The following is a 15,613-nucleotide window of genomic DNA, read 5'->3' as shown; positions in this document are numbered from 1 at the left end:
TTTATTGCCAAATGATAGTTTATGGGAGGCTGAACTCCAAGTAAGCTATATAGCCACAGGGAAGGATAGTAACGGCCATGAGCTAAGTTCCAAATCGAGCAAGTATCTCATCATCTGAAGGAAGATGAGCTAGTGAGGTCGGAGGTCGAGCCGCTTGGGGTAGCCGGGTACGATGTTGAGGATTTGCAGAGATGGATTTGGCTAGATGAGGCATGTCAGTGTTGAGCATCAGAGGATATTCTGCAGCACATACATATCTGCGCGTTCAAGACTCCTCGGCCTTGTGGAGGGGGCATGTCGGCTGTATCAGCAGTCCTCTTTCCCACTCTTCTCGAGCTCCCCGTACCACTGCGCTGATACCGATGGAGTTGCTCGATGCCATCCGGACTGATTGGGAATGAAGGAGTCCGTGGGGGTCGTTGTGTTTGAATGGTGGACAAACGCGACGGGCCTGACTGAGTGATGGAGACGGTAGGATCGCTGCGCGAGGATATTGTGTGTATTGTGTTTAAGGCCTGGGAAACCGTGTCAGAGGCAGCAGTCTGCATCTGCGATCGCATAGCGCGTGCTTTGAGCAGATGGTAGAGATTGGTCATTTGGGTCAGTTTCTTCGATTTCTCCCGGTAGAGATCGACTAGCTCCTGATTTTTCTTCTCCAGCTGTTCTTGGATTGCTTGCATGTCTGGAATATGAAAAGTCAGGCGCATCCTCAGAACCAAGTTTTTTCAATGGGACGAACCGGAAACTCTGCCATGAAGAGTTGAGATTTCCGTGTTTGAATTGTGGATAACCTTGTCCATATGTAGGCGCAAGCTCGTATACTTTTCAGTCAAACTCTTGCCTAAAAATTCTTGATAGAATCTGGATGAGCATGTCAGTTTGAAAATATGCCCTTAACATGGTTGCAGTACGACAAAGGATATATTCACATTTCCTGCGTGCTTTGATACGCCCAGAAGCCCAAGGCACGACCAGCGCATTCCATAATGGTATTCGGATCCAAACCGCTCAGCACGCTCGTCTTGTAGTCTTCGGTGGGATTCAAGACCGTCGAAACCGCGTCATCGGGGTTGGAAAGGACTGTTTGACAGGCAGGACAACGTCGATCGTCGGTAGAGGGATGTGAAAGTCCGAGACCATCGGCGCATCCAAGGCAGAAGATATGACTATTCCGATTAGTGTCGGGTACGGAGCCAACCGGATTTTACTCACGAGCAGGTTGTGACCACTGCTCTCTCCTTCAGCTGCGCCCGGCATTTCAGAGAATTGCATCTAAGGTGGAAATCCATGGTGTAGTTGAGGAGTTGGCAGAATGAAAAGAGAGTCGGAGTCGGAGATCACGGGCAGTCGAGGACTTGCCTCGACCACGGCAAGCCCAAAAGCATTGAATTCAGCATTCGGTCTATTTTTTGGCCACAGCGCCTGGATATATCGTATCAAGTCCCAATAAAACAACCGCTAAAAGAAAAATGTATTCCCCTCTGCATCACGCCGCGTGGAAGTCATCTTTTCTTGGAATTCCTGCCCCGGTTCGTACTCATTCCAAAGACTGGCCGGATATATATGCTTGTTCTTTTCATACCAACGGCGATCGACCACCTTGGTGTCTGCAGAGTCATTGTCTGCGCCTTCTATTTTATCATCACTTGGCCAATTCGACGGGTCATCATTTGACTTAGCAGGGGGCTTGTCAGAGTAGTCAAACAATAAGCCACCAGTTCGAGAGAAGCTCGGTACTTTGTTGGCGATGAAATAATAGAACTCGTAATGCTAGAATCGAAAGTCAGAGAGCTTGGAAGGACAGAGAGATGACCATTGGGTAATGTAAAGACTTACATGCGGGACAATGACATCGCCCTTGACTAGCATAAGATCATCGACACTGACTCGCGCCCATTCCCGACGAGTGTCTTTGCGAGCCTTCGCGGCACCACTGGCACCACGCACGCCCAAGTCGGCACCAACCTTGCGGCATCGATCCAGGAATAGCCAAACAGGATCCCCTTTTTTCATCTTGACCGACCCAGCGGGTATGCTCGTCCCGTCGAAGAATACGAAGGGAATCAAGATCTCCGTGTTCTTAACCGTCTCTTGCATGACCAAGAATTCCTTGCGCAATATATCGCGAGCCTGAGCCTCGGCTTCGATAGCAGCTTTTGTCATCGCCTTAGGAGGGGGAAGGGCGTTGGGGTTTGCCTTCATGCGAACGGATGCCGAGGGAGTACCCTCATCACCGGGTGTTTTTGAGCCCGAGCGCGATACGCTCGAATCGCGCAGGGTCGCTGTGGACTCTTCGCCAGTATCATCATGATCGTCGCCGAAGGAGAGCTTGCTCTTCGCGAGAGGCTTCTTTTTCTTCTTCTTTGGAGGGCCGTCGCTTCGTGGCGTGGTTGACCTGGTGCGCAGCGATCAGCTCAGACGCTCCGATGACGAAGATGCGGCCCTTGTACTTACCCGTCAGTCACGTCGCCCGTAGAAGGAGTTGCGCTTCTTGAATTACCGGGTGCCAGTCGCCCTAGCGACTTGTCATGTGCCTCGCGTTCCTTCTGCTCCAGCACTTCTGCGCGTCGCTTGCGAAAGTCGGATAGATGCACGAGACCGACTGTTTGTGACTTAAGCATGTCCTCCGCGGAGACACTCTGGCCTGTAAAAGACCGCGGATTGGATGATTGGCTCTCATCTTCAGCCATGTTGTGCGAGGGGCTGGATTGTACGGGTGAGGATCAAGTCAAGTCTTTGCTCGAACTGAAGGCGCTGAACATCCGATTTCCTGAGGTCTTTGGATACACGTCACGTGATATCAAAGGGTGCTGGAGCAAAATCATGCCAAAAAGCCAGGAAGTGTAGATTATACGTTGATGCAGCTCTGCAGTAGATAGAAGGAATATAGATCAAATCCATTCTAAAGCTTCTATGTCAACGGGTTACCTATTATTGTGGTGGGCAGGCATATGTTGCTTGGAGTATCAAACATAATACCTGAGCAGCCAGTTGCTCTCTTGTGCATTATTCGTCCGAAGAACATCAAACATATTGGGGACATACTTGGATACAGCTGTGCTTGATTCAATTGAAGATTCAACGATTCAACAGGAAGAGTAGGAGCAAAAGCGATCACGTCGCGCAACGAAGATGGGCTGAGTGCAAACAGTCCAAACTCGGCTCGCACGCGCTCGCCTGCGGAGATTCAAGAACCTGTTCCTATTCAACTTCTACGACGGAGTCCATGGGATTGAAAGCCAGAAACCATGGAGGAAGAAGACGACGACTTTTACGATCCCGCTGACGTGGTGCCGACCAACCAGGCCCCGGCCAACGCTCATGATGCAGCTCCAGGCGAACCGCAGGACGGCACCGATTTGGAGGACGAGGAGGTCGAGGTCGAGGACGACGACGTACGCTCCCAATCGCTTTTCTGCAGCGATTTTTCTAACTCCCAGTAGGATGATTTCAACATTATCACAGAGGCGCCTGCAGATGCGCCGCCTCCAGAGGTGTAAGCAATGGATCGTCCACGCGCGTGTGCTACGTTTGGCTAATCTACAAAGCTCCCATCCACGCCATGCAAGCTTACGACAAGAGCCGCAGCGACCTGCTTCTGCAGACTCGTCTATGGTATCCAAGTCTGCGACGCCCTCCGCCACCCCTCGCCTCGATGCCCCGACTCCTGTACCTACAACCGTCCCTACCGCGAAACCCACTGCGCCGCAAAAGCCGGGCTCGGCCTATCCAGCCATCCACACCTCAACTATCGATATCCATGGGAACCCCATTCATCCCTCAACGGGGAAGTCGATCATGGCAACCGACATGGATACCGATTTTCCTGCAGATGACAAGCCCTGGCGGCGGCCAGGATCCGATATCTCGGACTACTTCAACTACGGATTCGATGAGTTCACATGGGTCAGCTATTGCCTGAAACAACAGGAAGTTCGGAAAGAGGTTGATGACCAGAAGAAACAAATGGATGATATGCAATCCTTCCTGGGTATGGGTATGCCTCCAATGCCTGGTGCACCACCAGGACCCGCAGCGCCAGTCAGTGCCCCCCCAGCCATGCCGGGTATGCCCGGTATGCCAGATATGAACCCCGAGATGATGCAGGGCATGCTGGCCGCCATGATGGCCCAGGGAATGGACCCTTCCACCATGGATCCGATGGCCTTCATGCAACAAGCGCAGGGTATGATAGGCGGTCAACCTGGCGGCGGGCCAGCAGGACAACCAGGTTTCGGTGGCCAAGTACAGGGTCAAGGGTTTGGCCAGGGAGGTCAAGGTCAAATGGGATACGGAGGCTATGACCAGCGCGGAAATTATGGAGGCCGGGGGCGCGGGAGGAGATGGTAATTCTGTTTGAGTTTGTAACTCCTGGATAACCTCCAGGCGAAGAATTGGATATCGCGGCGTTTAATGAAAATGGAATAAACATGAGACTTTTGAGACTTTTGCCAGCTTTGATTTCATTTGGTCGGTTGGTTTGGCCCTCGCTCGGGAGAACGGAGCCGGCGATTGGGAACAATCACCGGCATTCTATAGGGAACAGGGCGTTGTAGACAAGACGAAGTTGAAATAACTATCTTCCAAGTCTCCGAATGTCTCGAGGATGTAGAATTGAAGCGCAGATGGTGGTCTGGTCGGCCGTAGAAGCGCATGGTTCTGCATAGAGCGAGCGCGGCTGTCGGGAGCTACGGGTCTTGGCATTCTGGAAATTTCTCGCGAAACTCCAGATCTCCAAGCCCAGAACTTCTTCCCCAGACGCTTCTTTCTTCCTTTCCTCATCCCACGCACATCTCCATCACAATGGTATGTTCTCAATAGCAACCTTGCACCCTGCACTTAGACAAGCTCTCCATCGGAATGGGATTTCTTGCACCCATCCCCGCCTGTTTAGCCTCTACGATCCGATCAACCCGACACCATCTTTGACCTCGAGTTGCATGCTAATCTTTGTCGCAATAGTCTGTCCTCCGCAACATCAAGAACCTCGCCCCCCTCCTGGACCGCGTCCTGGTCCAGCGCATCAAGCCCGAGCCTAAGACTGCCTCCGGCATCTTCCTCCCTGAGAGCAGCGTTAAGGAGCAGAACGAGGCTCAGGTCCTCGCTGTTGGCCCCGGTGCCATGGACAAGGATGGCAAGCGCCTTCCCATGGGTGTTACTGCTGGTGACAAGGTTCTGATCCCTCAGGTATGTTGCGCTTTCTCTTTTTTACAAAGTCGCTCGCTGGCTTTGTCGGCTGGAGGTTCACGCGGCGCTAACATCTTGACAGTTCGGTGGTAGCCCCATCAAGGTCGGCGAGGACGAGTTCACTCTTTTCCGTGACTCTGAGTATGTGTCTCCCAATTTTCATCAGGTATCGCCTCAGACCGTGGATTCCCACTAACCGCGCGATGCAGGATCCTGGCCAAGATCAACGAGTAAAGGATTGACGAGTGATGTTGTCTCTCGACTCGCCTTCCCTCTCCCCCTGCCCTTGCTGCCTCATTGTCTCTTACCGTTCCATCGGCGGTCAAATCGCTGAGTGGACGGAGGGTGGCGTACGGCGTGTACTATACCGAAGCGAAGCCGCGAGCTAGACCACTTTCAATGATCTCAAGAACAACAAAAGCAAACAAAAAAAAATCTAAACAATTTTCCGGGTCCTCCAATGCATATCTACTAGATATTGCATCCTGGGGGTGTTCTCCCTGGTTCATCTTTGCATACTGAGTTTCTGAAGCGCTGGATTGGCCCTGGGTCTTGCATGTCTTTGTCCACTGTACCATTATAACCAATTCCAACTTGTCCCAGTCTCCGAACTTAGGACGGACCTCGGCGGTTGAATAATTTAAAAGACCATCTCCTCTCAATGTCTACAGCATCGCTTCCACACAACCTCGCTGCGTGCTTAGCTTCTTCCGGTTGGGGTAGATGTAGCTCAGTAGTCAAGAATGTGGATCACGATTGAAAACGAGTTGATATCGTTTTACAGCAAACATGGAACCATTTAGCTACAGGACGGCGGGCGTCGAGTCCCCTCAATCATGGAATGTAGTCTCCCGAGAACGCGTTTGCCCACCATGTTCTCGAAGCAGGTATAGCGATCATGAGGTTGCATCTCTAGGAACCTGGATAAGCTAGAGATGGAACTCTCGCCAGATAAATAGAGCTTGTCATCCATTTCTGTATCGAGGGCGGGGAGAATTTGTCGTGGATTTTCCATGATGTCCAGGACAAGACGTGCAGCGAAAGGATTCAGTCCCATAGTGCGAAGATAGATCTCCCCTCGAGTTTCTTCATTTTGGATGACTTGTTGTATTGTGACCTGGTGGTCGCTGCTGATTGCAGGATCATAGTCCGATGTTAATGTGTGAATTTTACCGCAGGTTGGCAACGTAACTCTGTGTTTGGATGCTAAAGCCACAGCCCATTTCGCTGCTATGTCTGGAGCAGAGGGGATGAGATGTGGAATAACCATGGCGTAATCAGAAATAGAGTCGCAAAATTTGGTCAACGACATGATGGCATCGTTTGTCTGTTTGTCCACCTCGAATGACACTTCTTGCGTTTCTTGCGAGCTAGTTGAGTCTGCTGGCTTTCCGCAATGAGACACGAGAATATACAAACACTCGTATCGAGGGGTGAGACGGAAGATTCGTTCGAGAACTGGTGAGTTCATGTTAAGATTACTGGGAAGAGCAGGGTTATTTGGCTTATGCCCAGGAAGGTAAAGCTGTGTCAGAGCTTGAGATGTCGTGAGAAGGATACCTGTTGTAGGTGAAATGATGATATCTGCTTCCTCTGGTACTTCCACATTGAGTTGACTTGTTGTAACTGACAGTGATTGGTCAAACACTTTCGAGAAGCCAGAGCTGAATTGATTGTGATCACGATACACGAGCGCAGGGGGGGTGGTCATTTTCTCGAGATATTGCACGAGTTTGAGATGGCTTTTGAGGAGACCCGTGTTGAGAAATATAACCAGGTCCTTCCACATCTCCTTGATACATGGAATGGCTGACGCTTGCACAAAGACAGCATCAGGGCTAGCAGGTACCGTGTGTGATCCAACGGTTGGGGGTGAAGGTGTTGCATGAACGGTTCGGTTAATTTTTGGCTGGTGAATCGTCGCTGTTGATTTGGTAAGGTAAGGTCTCCTCACAGGGTCATTTTGTTGACCGAGGCCCCTAGACTCCATAAAAGTGAATAAAGAGCCCAGCCCTGCAGGGGTGAGTTGGGGACTTGGGGTGTTTCCATGGTAATTGGAGTCTTGCAGTGTATGCGATGCTGCAGTGGGACTTATTCGAGCCATGTCATTCGGCTCGGTAATCCGTGAGCTCTTAGTCGTGCTTTTCACATTGTTGTCGGAATCCTGGTTGGGTATAGGGGAATTGGAACGAGAATTATCAACTTTTGTTTTGCTCATCTGTTCTGGCTGAACCGAAGACTCTGGTATTGCGAGAGGTTCATCTTGCGGTGCAGCATCTGGGGCCACCGAGTGCGATTGAGCGGCGTTCTTTGAGGATTGCCAGCTTGATTTATTCTTTGCAAGACCTGGACGGGCAATATTTATCAGTTGCCCTTTGCTTTTGGATGGAACTAGCTGCCTGGTTGACTGGGCTTCCACGTTCTCAGTGCCCTCGCCCCTCAGACTAGCCGTGACATTTACTGACTGAGATCTGCCCACTGGACTGTGATGACCTCTGATGGTGTCTTGAGGCTTCTGAAAAATGTCAGACGTATTTTCTGGAGTGGAAATCCCCATGCCCGAAGAATATTGCCTCTCGTGTGGAGTGGCAGTCTTCCCATTCTGCGACATATCGCCAAGGTTATCAGTTTCACGCAGACAGCACTCATAACTGGACGAAGAAGCCCCCTAGGTATATGAGAATAGAACTTCATAATGGCAGCAGAGCCGCTCACCGTGTATTTGTCCCATATTCCCTCCAAGATAGAATCAATCTTGTTGTCCGACATGTCGCGAGCACACTGGCTTTTGGACACCAACGCAAGCGACTCCATACTGCAGTCAATTTTGTTAAATCCCATGGACGCTATGCACTTGTCGGCGATTTCCTTCAATCTCCGAGATGCATAGTCCTCGTCACCGTGGAGCTCCAAGGTAGCGGGTCTCCGTTGAAAATTTGTGATATCAACACCGAACACATTTCGATGTTGCACCTCCTGGACAGCTCGCTCTTGGGCCTCTGTACGCATATCCTGACGTGCACGCGGGTGAAGATGTGTTGACAAGATATCGTCCCACGTGTGCTGAGAATCCGTCTCGTCTCGTAGCGCAGCGGATAACAAACGTCCTTCCTCCCAGCTGATGTCGAGCTTTTCGGAGTCGAGGCTCCGCATGAACTGCGTGTGGAGGGTCTGGTAGCGTTCGCGTAGCGGGTCAGAGTATGTTTGGCCATTGCCTCGCGCGGTGCTGAAGTCGAGCCACTCGAAGCATGAGGTTGGGACGATCAGTGTCGAGTCCGTAGCTAAGTCATGTGAATGAACATCTTCAGGAGGATCGATCGGCATTTTGGCTGATACGAGGAGCGTGTGAAGGAAATTGAGCTGCGGGTGAGGAGTGGAAAGAGATTGTGTTGATGCGGTAGCCGTGTTGCTGTGTGGAGGTACAACGTACGCGTCTCAGAAACCATTTCCAGGTGAGAAGAGAAAGGCAACGCGTGTGATTTTGCTAGTTTTGCTAATTAAGACGCTAAAGTATAAAGAGATCCCATATTCGCTCCATCGATGCTAATTTATGCTTTTTCCATTCGAACTCAGTCATTGTAGTTCGACTGTCGCGAGCCGTCCTTGTTCACTTGTGGCAACCCATACAGAGCGTTGATCTCCTCTTCCTGCGATTTGCCCGAAGCCTCCAGGACAGGGCGCTCTGCATGGCATGCGACACGCACTGCATGTCGACGATGGGGAGCAAATCCGTAAGACGCCGAATGGGTCTGTCGCAATTAAAAATTAGCATTGGTCCTTGTCCAGGGTCAGTCAAGAATCACGTACAGTCGTCCTGTTGTCCCAGATGGCAACATCATCCTTGCCCCATTGGAATCGAGCATGCATCTCCTGGGTTGTGGCCACAACATCGGTGAGATACTTGATAATAGCATCACTCTCGGCTTTGGGAATGCCGATGATCTTGGTCACAAATCCCGGGTTGAAGAAAAGTGCATTCCAGCCAGTGACGGGGTTGGTTCGGATGAGCGGATGCTTGGTGGTAATGGGGTCACGACGGACAGGCCGACCAATTGCTCGTGAGTCGTTGGCTTGCATGTCTGCAGAGTGTAGAGCGCTCAGGTTCTTGAGGTAGGTCTGCATGAACGGCGACAGAACATCGTATGCGGCGTACTGTGATGACCAGAGAGTGTCGCCGCCACCACCGCGAGGCGGGCCGGTCAACAGCTTCAATGATGTATATGAGGGCGGTTGAACTTCGTAAGTCACCTGGACAAGCGTTAGTAGTGATTCCATTGTATCAGTGTCCGAGTATGCGGGCCTTACATCAGAGTGCCACAAGAAGCTTGGGCTGAACAGAGCACGGTTGTCGCCGGAGTTGTCTCCGGTGTAGACAACATGAACATCTTCAAGGCCTCCCTTGCGAGGCACAGACGTCGTTGCATGCTTTGAGACGATTCATCAGCCTTTAGTCAGCCAAGGAATCAATGATGCCATCGACGTACCTTGTGAAGCTTTCCAAAGTGTCGACCAAGTGCTCGCTGGGCCTCAATACCAAAGTTCTTCTGATTCCTGAAGAAAACCACACCCCGGTAGGCCACCAGACGAGCGAGATCATCCCGCTGGGCATCTGTCAAGTTTGCCAGATCCACACCCTCCACCTCAGTTCCGATCTTTGGATTGAAATCGAAAACTCCCGTGGCATCCTGCAGTAGATTCCGGAACTTCGGGTCTCCGTGGAGAGCACGGTCTTCGTAGGGTATGTGTTCGATGGGGCCCCAATGGATATCCGGGAATGATGGGAGAAGATCTTCGTGGGCGTAGTTGGTGTGTTCTTCCACGACAGTCCGTCCAGGAACATATCCGAATTTATTGTTGCCGGAAACCCCCTTAACTGGGACGACGAACTGGCCCGCAGGCGAGGGCGCAATGGGCTCTTCTAATGATGGCGCCATAAGGTCGATTGATATGGTGACCGATTCAAGAAGAAGTAAAGCACAGTAGAATCCGTGGTTGAATGGAGTCTGATGGAAGTGTGAGAACAAGGTTCCCAGCGGCGGGCTAAGAGGGGTTTTATATACGTAGATCCGCAGATAAGAGAATCAAAAAATAGCAGAATTAGAGCTCCAGTGGATCCGGAATAAAATGAGTCAACCCCAGAAATCCGGCCTTGTTGCTGCTTCTGAAAATCTGATGTGATTACAGCATTCCCCATGGTGCCCGGACTTGACGGAAATCGCGCCATCGTCAGACCCAATGAGCCAAGCAGGCCGGGCCGAGTGGGAATTTCCACTCAGTGTTGCGCCCGATCATTCGCGGATTGGCCAGTGACGACATTCAGGATGGAGTTTCAGTTCGCGGTTTCCCCAGAGTTGCGGCTAGGGGGGCGGATCACGCCATTTTGCTGACGTTGATGGCAAGATTGGCCATTTCCGCCGAATGGCTGTCAAGGTCAAGGCCCTCTGGACGGGAAAGGAAGATAACTTGCCATTCTCACCGCCGTTTGGGTGTTTGAATCCGTCTGGGCAGGGGACGCGCAACAGCAACTGGAATGCGCGAGAGCTGCGGGTTTGGGCGAGGATCGGTGGAGGTTGGATTTAGCAAGTCGCCCCAGATTGTTATCGGGCGATCACGCAAGAGTGGCGGCGTTTTGCGCCGCGGCTTGCCCTGCCCGCGCCTACGGCGATGGATCCCGCTGCGCCGTGGCTTTGGGATTTCAATTGTAGCGGTGCTAGGTTTATGGTTTCGGAATGTGGGTTTTTATCGTGGCGGGACCGATGAATAATGTGGGAGTCTGCTTATTTGACACTCTATAGATGGTCAGATGCATGATAGATTCACCCGAGGACAAGGAGTCCAGGGCAGCGCGTAGGTTGTCTCGCCCGGATTCTACGCCAGGGAATCGATAGACGTCGGACAGGAATATAGATTCGTCATTTCACCGCATCCCTCAAGGCCAGCCCATTGCATTAGTGTACAGGTAGATTATTCGAACGAGTTTCAAATCCCTAATTCAGCCCGAGTCGGCCATCACGAGCCAGCGGGCCAAGGCTCACTTCCTGCACCTGCTCTGAAACACCCCCGAGCCGGCTTGCGACGCCCATGATTCCAGCCTCGACGTCTCCCAGCACCGCAGCCAGGTCGTTGACTGCGGATCGGGGCGCTCCGGCACCTGTCCCGTCGCGGGACCGCGAGCTGACGAACTCGTTGATCTGCCGGCTGAGAGTGAGCTCCACTCCGTGCAGATGGTCTTCGATATCCTTGATATTGCCCTTGTAGCGATCGACCACTGAGCCCATCTCGTCTGAGCGTTGGGAGAAGTAGTCGACGAGGTTGACGGGCACGCCATTGACGGACGTTGCAGTGGCAGGATCAACCTCCACGTCATCGGGAAGAGCTAGTGTATTCTTGCGAGCTGACCGCAGCGAGCGGCGGTCTGGCACCTGTTGATCCTGTACCGACCACCAGCTGCCACCGCCGGTCGACTGGTATTGCAGGGGCAGCTTCAACGTGTCGATGGCGCGGAACGCTACCTGCGCCTCTGCCGCATCCCGAGTGACTAGTCCACGCAGCTGGTCGATGTCACCAGCGTCGTTCTCCAGGGCATGTTGGATGGTCTCCAGCTTGTCCTTAACAAAGTCCACATCGTTGGGAATCGTAGAGCCCTGCGCCTCAATGGTTGGGAGCATGTCGGCGACCTCATGAGACACCTTGATCTGGTTGAGGATGAAGTTATCAATCATCTCAAGGTGATTGCGGATTTCATCGATGCAGCTCTCGAACTTTGTCGTCGGGAGGAGGTTGCTGATGTCAACCTTCACCCCGGGCACCACATTCCCTGCTGCCGTACTTTGTTGCAGTGGCTGCTGTGTTCCTTGCGCTGTGTTTTGGTTCCCGAAAAGACTGAGGGTTGGCTTTGGTGCTTGCTGTTGCTGTTGCTGCTGCTGTTGGTAGCTCGCCGTGTTGCCACTATATCGTAGAAAGCGCAAGAAATTAGATTTGAACTCAACAGACAGAGGATTCTCACATACAAGAGACCGCTCGTCATGGATGGAGCCGCACCGCCCAGTCCACCGAAGGCTGGCTTGGCCTGGGTTTGCGTCGCGTTGCTTCCTCCGAGTGTGCTGCCAAAAAGACCACCCCCAGTTCCACTCTGAGTAGTGCCAGTGCCAGCGCTTGTACCGGTCCCTGGCGTACTCCCGAACAGACCCCCCGACTGGGGCTGTGTGGTTGTGGTTGTGGAGTTTCCGAAGAGACTACTGCCTGTCGTGCCACTCTGCTGCTGGCCACCCAAGCCCGAGAACATATTTGATCCGGTGTTTTGTGACGACTGTTGTGTGTTGGTACCCCCAAGACCACCAAAGAGACCCCCCGGCTTGGATTGTGCTGCCGAGCTTGTGTTGCCAAAGAGGTTTCCCGTCGTGTTCGTCGACCCGGGTGTAGAGGTTGAGGCTTGTGTGTTGGTACCGCCACTATTGTCAAAAAGCTCCTGGATTAGCTTGACCGCGAAAGTAGGCACCACTCCACCCGTTCACCAACGAATATCACGTGTCCAATGCCACAGGGGTGGTGATCCATGCAAATCTGCTTCAGCAAGGGATCGGCGATCCCAAGCTTCGCAAGAGCTCCAAGGCCTTGCGAAGAGCAACCGAGGATGGGTAGCGGGTAGGGATTGGAGGGAGTGATAAGGGCAACTGCTTACAACAGGGGATTAGTAGGGTTGGTGTTAATTGACAGCCCACCAGCTGACGGGGCAGAAGTCTTGGGCGTGAACATGGCTTGATCGGAATGCAGCAAATGGAGCGAATGCCGTAGCGCAGCGTCGCCGAACAACAAAAGTCGCGATAAGATTTGCGCCCGGTTGATGGTTTCGCCGAGCCGACGTCACCTCCGACGCGCATTCGATTCGATCTACCAGTACGCCATACTTGTCGGTTGATTTCTTGTGCTCTCTCCATTGACAGATTCACGGTTGGGTGGTGCACCAGCATTCATAGGTCTGATTGCTCTTGTATGCCTGGGACTAACATAAGACTGGTCTTGGACAATACAGAAATCCCTATAGCGCATTCACAGCTTGCAGCCCTAACTCATTCTAGTGTGACGAAACTGCACAATCTGGCTCTGACCTAGCTCTAGATAAATGCTCGTCAAAGTAGGAGCTGGAGCCTGGATATTCACATTCCAGCTTGGCCCCAAAACCTGCCTACCGACACGAGACTTCTTCACGCTGGTTGTAGTCAATCTCTCCAATTGAAGAAGAATCCCTCGCCGGGCGGCGCAGTATAAAACCCCCACGGCTTCCTTCTCTCTTGAGTTCTGGATTTTCATCAATCCCAATCATTACCATGGTGGGGCATGAGACTAGCACTCCAAAAGACAGCACACCGGTTTGCGTGGCCTCGACTTATAACACACAGCCAGACCGGGAGTTATCTCCACGAGGGAACCTCGATGCTGCAGCAGGCCCTTTTGAGAAATTTAACCAACACTACTTCAAAAGCGCCGAGTGGTAAGCTGCCACTTTTCCTCCCAGACTTCCTGCTGGGACGCAAGCGCTCACCTTCGGCCTTCCACTGTCACAGGACTCCAGATGGCACCACAATCCTGACAGATTCCGCAGACCACCATATCCGGTCCTTCATTCTGTGAGTTTGGCCACTTATCTCCATCCTGTTGTTCTAGTTTCCATCTGTTCCGTCATTGCCTTGCACCTATTCGACTCCTAGGTCATGTGGCTCCGCATGCTTCTGCGCGGGCTAGAGTTTGAATTGTCGACCTCGTGTCTTGTCGAGTCTTCCTCTTCACATTTCGTTATCCCCTGGAGGGTTGATGAAGACAGACTCCTGTCTTCGAGTCCTCGATCTTGCATAACTCTCCTCGCATCACACCTGGCATTATCTCACTGCATCCTGAGACTGGGATCTGCAAATTGTTTTTGAAGGGTTGGAATTTGCTGCGTTAGCGAAGGTAGGAGAGGAGCTATCCGGTTTCTGGGAGTCTCTCCAAACTCTCTAGCACCTGTCCTCTTTATCAGCTAGCTCTGCGATGAAACTGACCTTCATCACATTGAGTCTTCAGCCCTTCTCCCTATCTCCCAGCTCTCTCATTCCATTCTTGCTTCGTCTTGGATATTCCATCAGAATGATCAATATCTGACTGTTGACCAGACCCCCGGACTTGCTGTCAAAGAAGTCAGCTCATCAACTTTCGTCATATTCCACACTCCCATCGGCCGAACCTACTTATGCCACGGCCATTTATCCCTTTTACAATCTCCAAGATCCCACCACCACCCTTTTTCTGTCTTCTGTTCGCGACCATCCCGTCCGACTGGCCTCAACACTCGCCCCGGCATGCGTGGCTAGTTATTCCTTGGTGAATCCAACCACTGAAGCTTTCATCACTCCTCACTGCATCAGCTACCCTTCTACTCTCGGCGGGACTCATTTCCTAACTGGTTCGGACAGCCTCATCTGTCTCTTTGACGTGTCTCGCCCTGGTGGGGATGGCCCGGTCTCGTGGATGCCAACAATCCCCAGCAAGCGCAAGCAGATTGTGGGCGGTGGCATTGGTATGAAAGGAATTGTGTCCGCATTGGCTGTCAACCCTACTGGAGACGGGATTCTGGCTGCTGGCACATTCACGAGGCAGGTCGGGCTCTACGCCTCCAACGGCTCTGGTGAGCTCCTGGGAACATTTAGCGTTGCAAAAACTGACGCCAATCGGGAGATTGGTGGGAACGGTGTCACTCAGCTGGCCTGGAGTCCGTGTGGTCGGTACTTGTACATCGCTGAGCGCAAAAGCGACGGTATTCTAGTCTATGACATCCGGGTGACGGGTCAGATGCTTGGGTATTTGCGAGGACGAAAAGCCGTTACCAACCAGCGGATGAAGATTGACGTCGTACCCACTAGTGCGGATGGTTCTCATGAAGTCTGGGCTGGTGGTACAGACGGATGCATGAGGGCCTGGAAAAATCCTATATATGCTGCAGGAGGACAAGATCCAGATTTGCAGTTCCAAGTACACCAAGGTGTGTTGTGTCTCATTGTTCTTGCTGAGAAGGTGCGGTTGTTGACGAATGCTAGACGCGGTCACGAGCGCGGTTTTCCACCCCATGGGGTCTGTTGTTGCTACTTGCTCGGGTCAGCGACATCATCAAATCGAGGATCATTCAGATGAAATTATATCAAACCCGAGCGTTAGTCCCGTGGACAATAGTCTCAAAGTCTGGTCGATGCCCTTCTTGGAGTCCACTGTTGAGCCCGAGGGACACGAGCCGAAGGGGAATTACTGAATAGATGCGCATTGTTGGTCCAAGTTACCAGAGCTCGGGTTCCATTGTGCATTGGTGGCCAGGATTCGTGGCCTGGCAGCCTGGCGTTTTGTGGAAACAAAGCTGCGAGCCCTGCGCATGATTTGCTCGGAGTGGGTCAGCCCTAAG

The 15,613-nt window shown here is 52.2% G+C and overlaps 7 protein-coding genes across 7 annotated transcripts; 3 read left to right on the top strand and 4 right to left on the bottom strand.

Moving 5' to 3' along the window:
- Positions 1–82: 82 nt before the first annotated feature.
- Positions 83–2,690, bottom strand: N7459_004679 (FAM50/XAP5 family protein; the record flags this gene model as incomplete). Its single annotated transcript, XM_056943863.1, has 7 exons — positions 83–201; positions 254–682; positions 740–861; positions 930–1,166; positions 1,583–1,770; positions 1,837–2,395; positions 2,455–2,690. 7 exons carry the CDS (start codon positions 2,688–2,690, stop codon positions 83–85), a joined length of 1,890 nt encoding a protein of 629 aa, XP_056800746.1.
- A 558-nt stretch (positions 2,691–3,248) lies between these two features.
- On the top strand, positions 3,249–4,350 carry fip1 (cleavage polyadenylation factor subunit FIP1; the record flags this gene model as incomplete). Its single annotated transcript, XM_056943862.1, has 2 exons — positions 3,249–3,395; positions 3,466–4,350. 2 exons carry the CDS (start codon positions 3,249–3,251, stop codon positions 4,348–4,350), a joined length of 1,032 nt encoding a protein of 343 aa, XP_056800745.1.
- A 453-nt stretch (positions 4,351–4,803) lies between these two features.
- N7459_004677 (GroES family chaperonin) lies at positions 4,804–5,421 on the top strand (the record flags this gene model as incomplete). The annotated part of the gene is made up of 4 exons (XM_056943861.1): positions 4,804–4,806; positions 4,963–5,187; positions 5,270–5,328; positions 5,397–5,421. The coding sequence occupies 4 exons, from the start codon at positions 4,804–4,806 to the stop codon at positions 5,419–5,421; spliced, it is 312 nt and encodes a 103-aa protein (XP_056800744.1).
- Positions 5,422–5,986: 565 nt separating this feature from the next.
- On the bottom strand, positions 5,987–8,511 carry N7459_004676 (uncharacterized protein; the record flags this gene model as incomplete). Its single annotated transcript, XM_056943860.1, has 2 exons — positions 5,987–7,855; positions 7,903–8,511. 2 exons carry the CDS (start codon positions 8,509–8,511, stop codon positions 5,987–5,989), a joined length of 2,478 nt encoding a protein of 825 aa, XP_056800743.1.
- A 245-nt stretch (positions 8,512–8,756) lies between these two features.
- On the bottom strand, positions 8,757–10,121 carry N7459_004675 (TauD/TfdA dioxygenase family protein; the record flags this gene model as incomplete). The annotated part of the gene is made up of 4 exons (XM_056943859.1): positions 8,757–8,936; positions 8,995–9,435; positions 9,493–9,612; positions 9,672–10,121. The coding sequence occupies 4 exons, from the start codon at positions 10,119–10,121 to the stop codon at positions 8,757–8,759; spliced, it is 1,191 nt and encodes a 396-aa protein (XP_056800742.1).
- Positions 10,122–11,174: 1,053 nt separating this feature from the next.
- N7459_004674 (uncharacterized protein) lies at positions 11,175–12,942 on the bottom strand (the record flags this gene model as incomplete). The annotated part of the gene is made up of 4 exons (XM_056943858.1): positions 11,175–12,135; positions 12,198–12,655; positions 12,706–12,860; positions 12,909–12,942. The coding sequence occupies 4 exons, from the start codon at positions 12,940–12,942 to the stop codon at positions 11,175–11,177; spliced, it is 1,608 nt and encodes a 535-aa protein (XP_056800741.1).
- A 1,272-nt stretch (positions 12,943–14,214) lies between these two features.
- On the top strand, positions 14,215–15,466 carry N7459_004673 (uncharacterized protein; the record flags this gene model as incomplete). Its single annotated transcript, XM_056943857.1, has 3 exons — positions 14,215–14,239; positions 14,366–15,202; positions 15,258–15,466. The coding sequence occupies 3 exons, from the start codon at positions 14,215–14,217 to the stop codon at positions 15,464–15,466; spliced, it is 1,071 nt and encodes a 356-aa protein (XP_056800740.1).
- Positions 15,467–15,613: the final 147 nt, after the last annotated feature.

This window comes from Penicillium hispanicum (assembly GCF_028827665.1).
Source record: "Penicillium hispanicum strain IBT 35686 chromosome Unknown utg000004l_segment0_segment0, whole genome shotgun sequence".
Lineage (NCBI taxonomy): Eukaryota > Fungi > Ascomycota > Eurotiomycetes > Eurotiales > Aspergillaceae > Penicillium > Penicillium hispanicum.
Note: the sequence above shows the minus strand (reverse complement) of the source record. Positions and strands in the feature narration are given on the sequence as shown.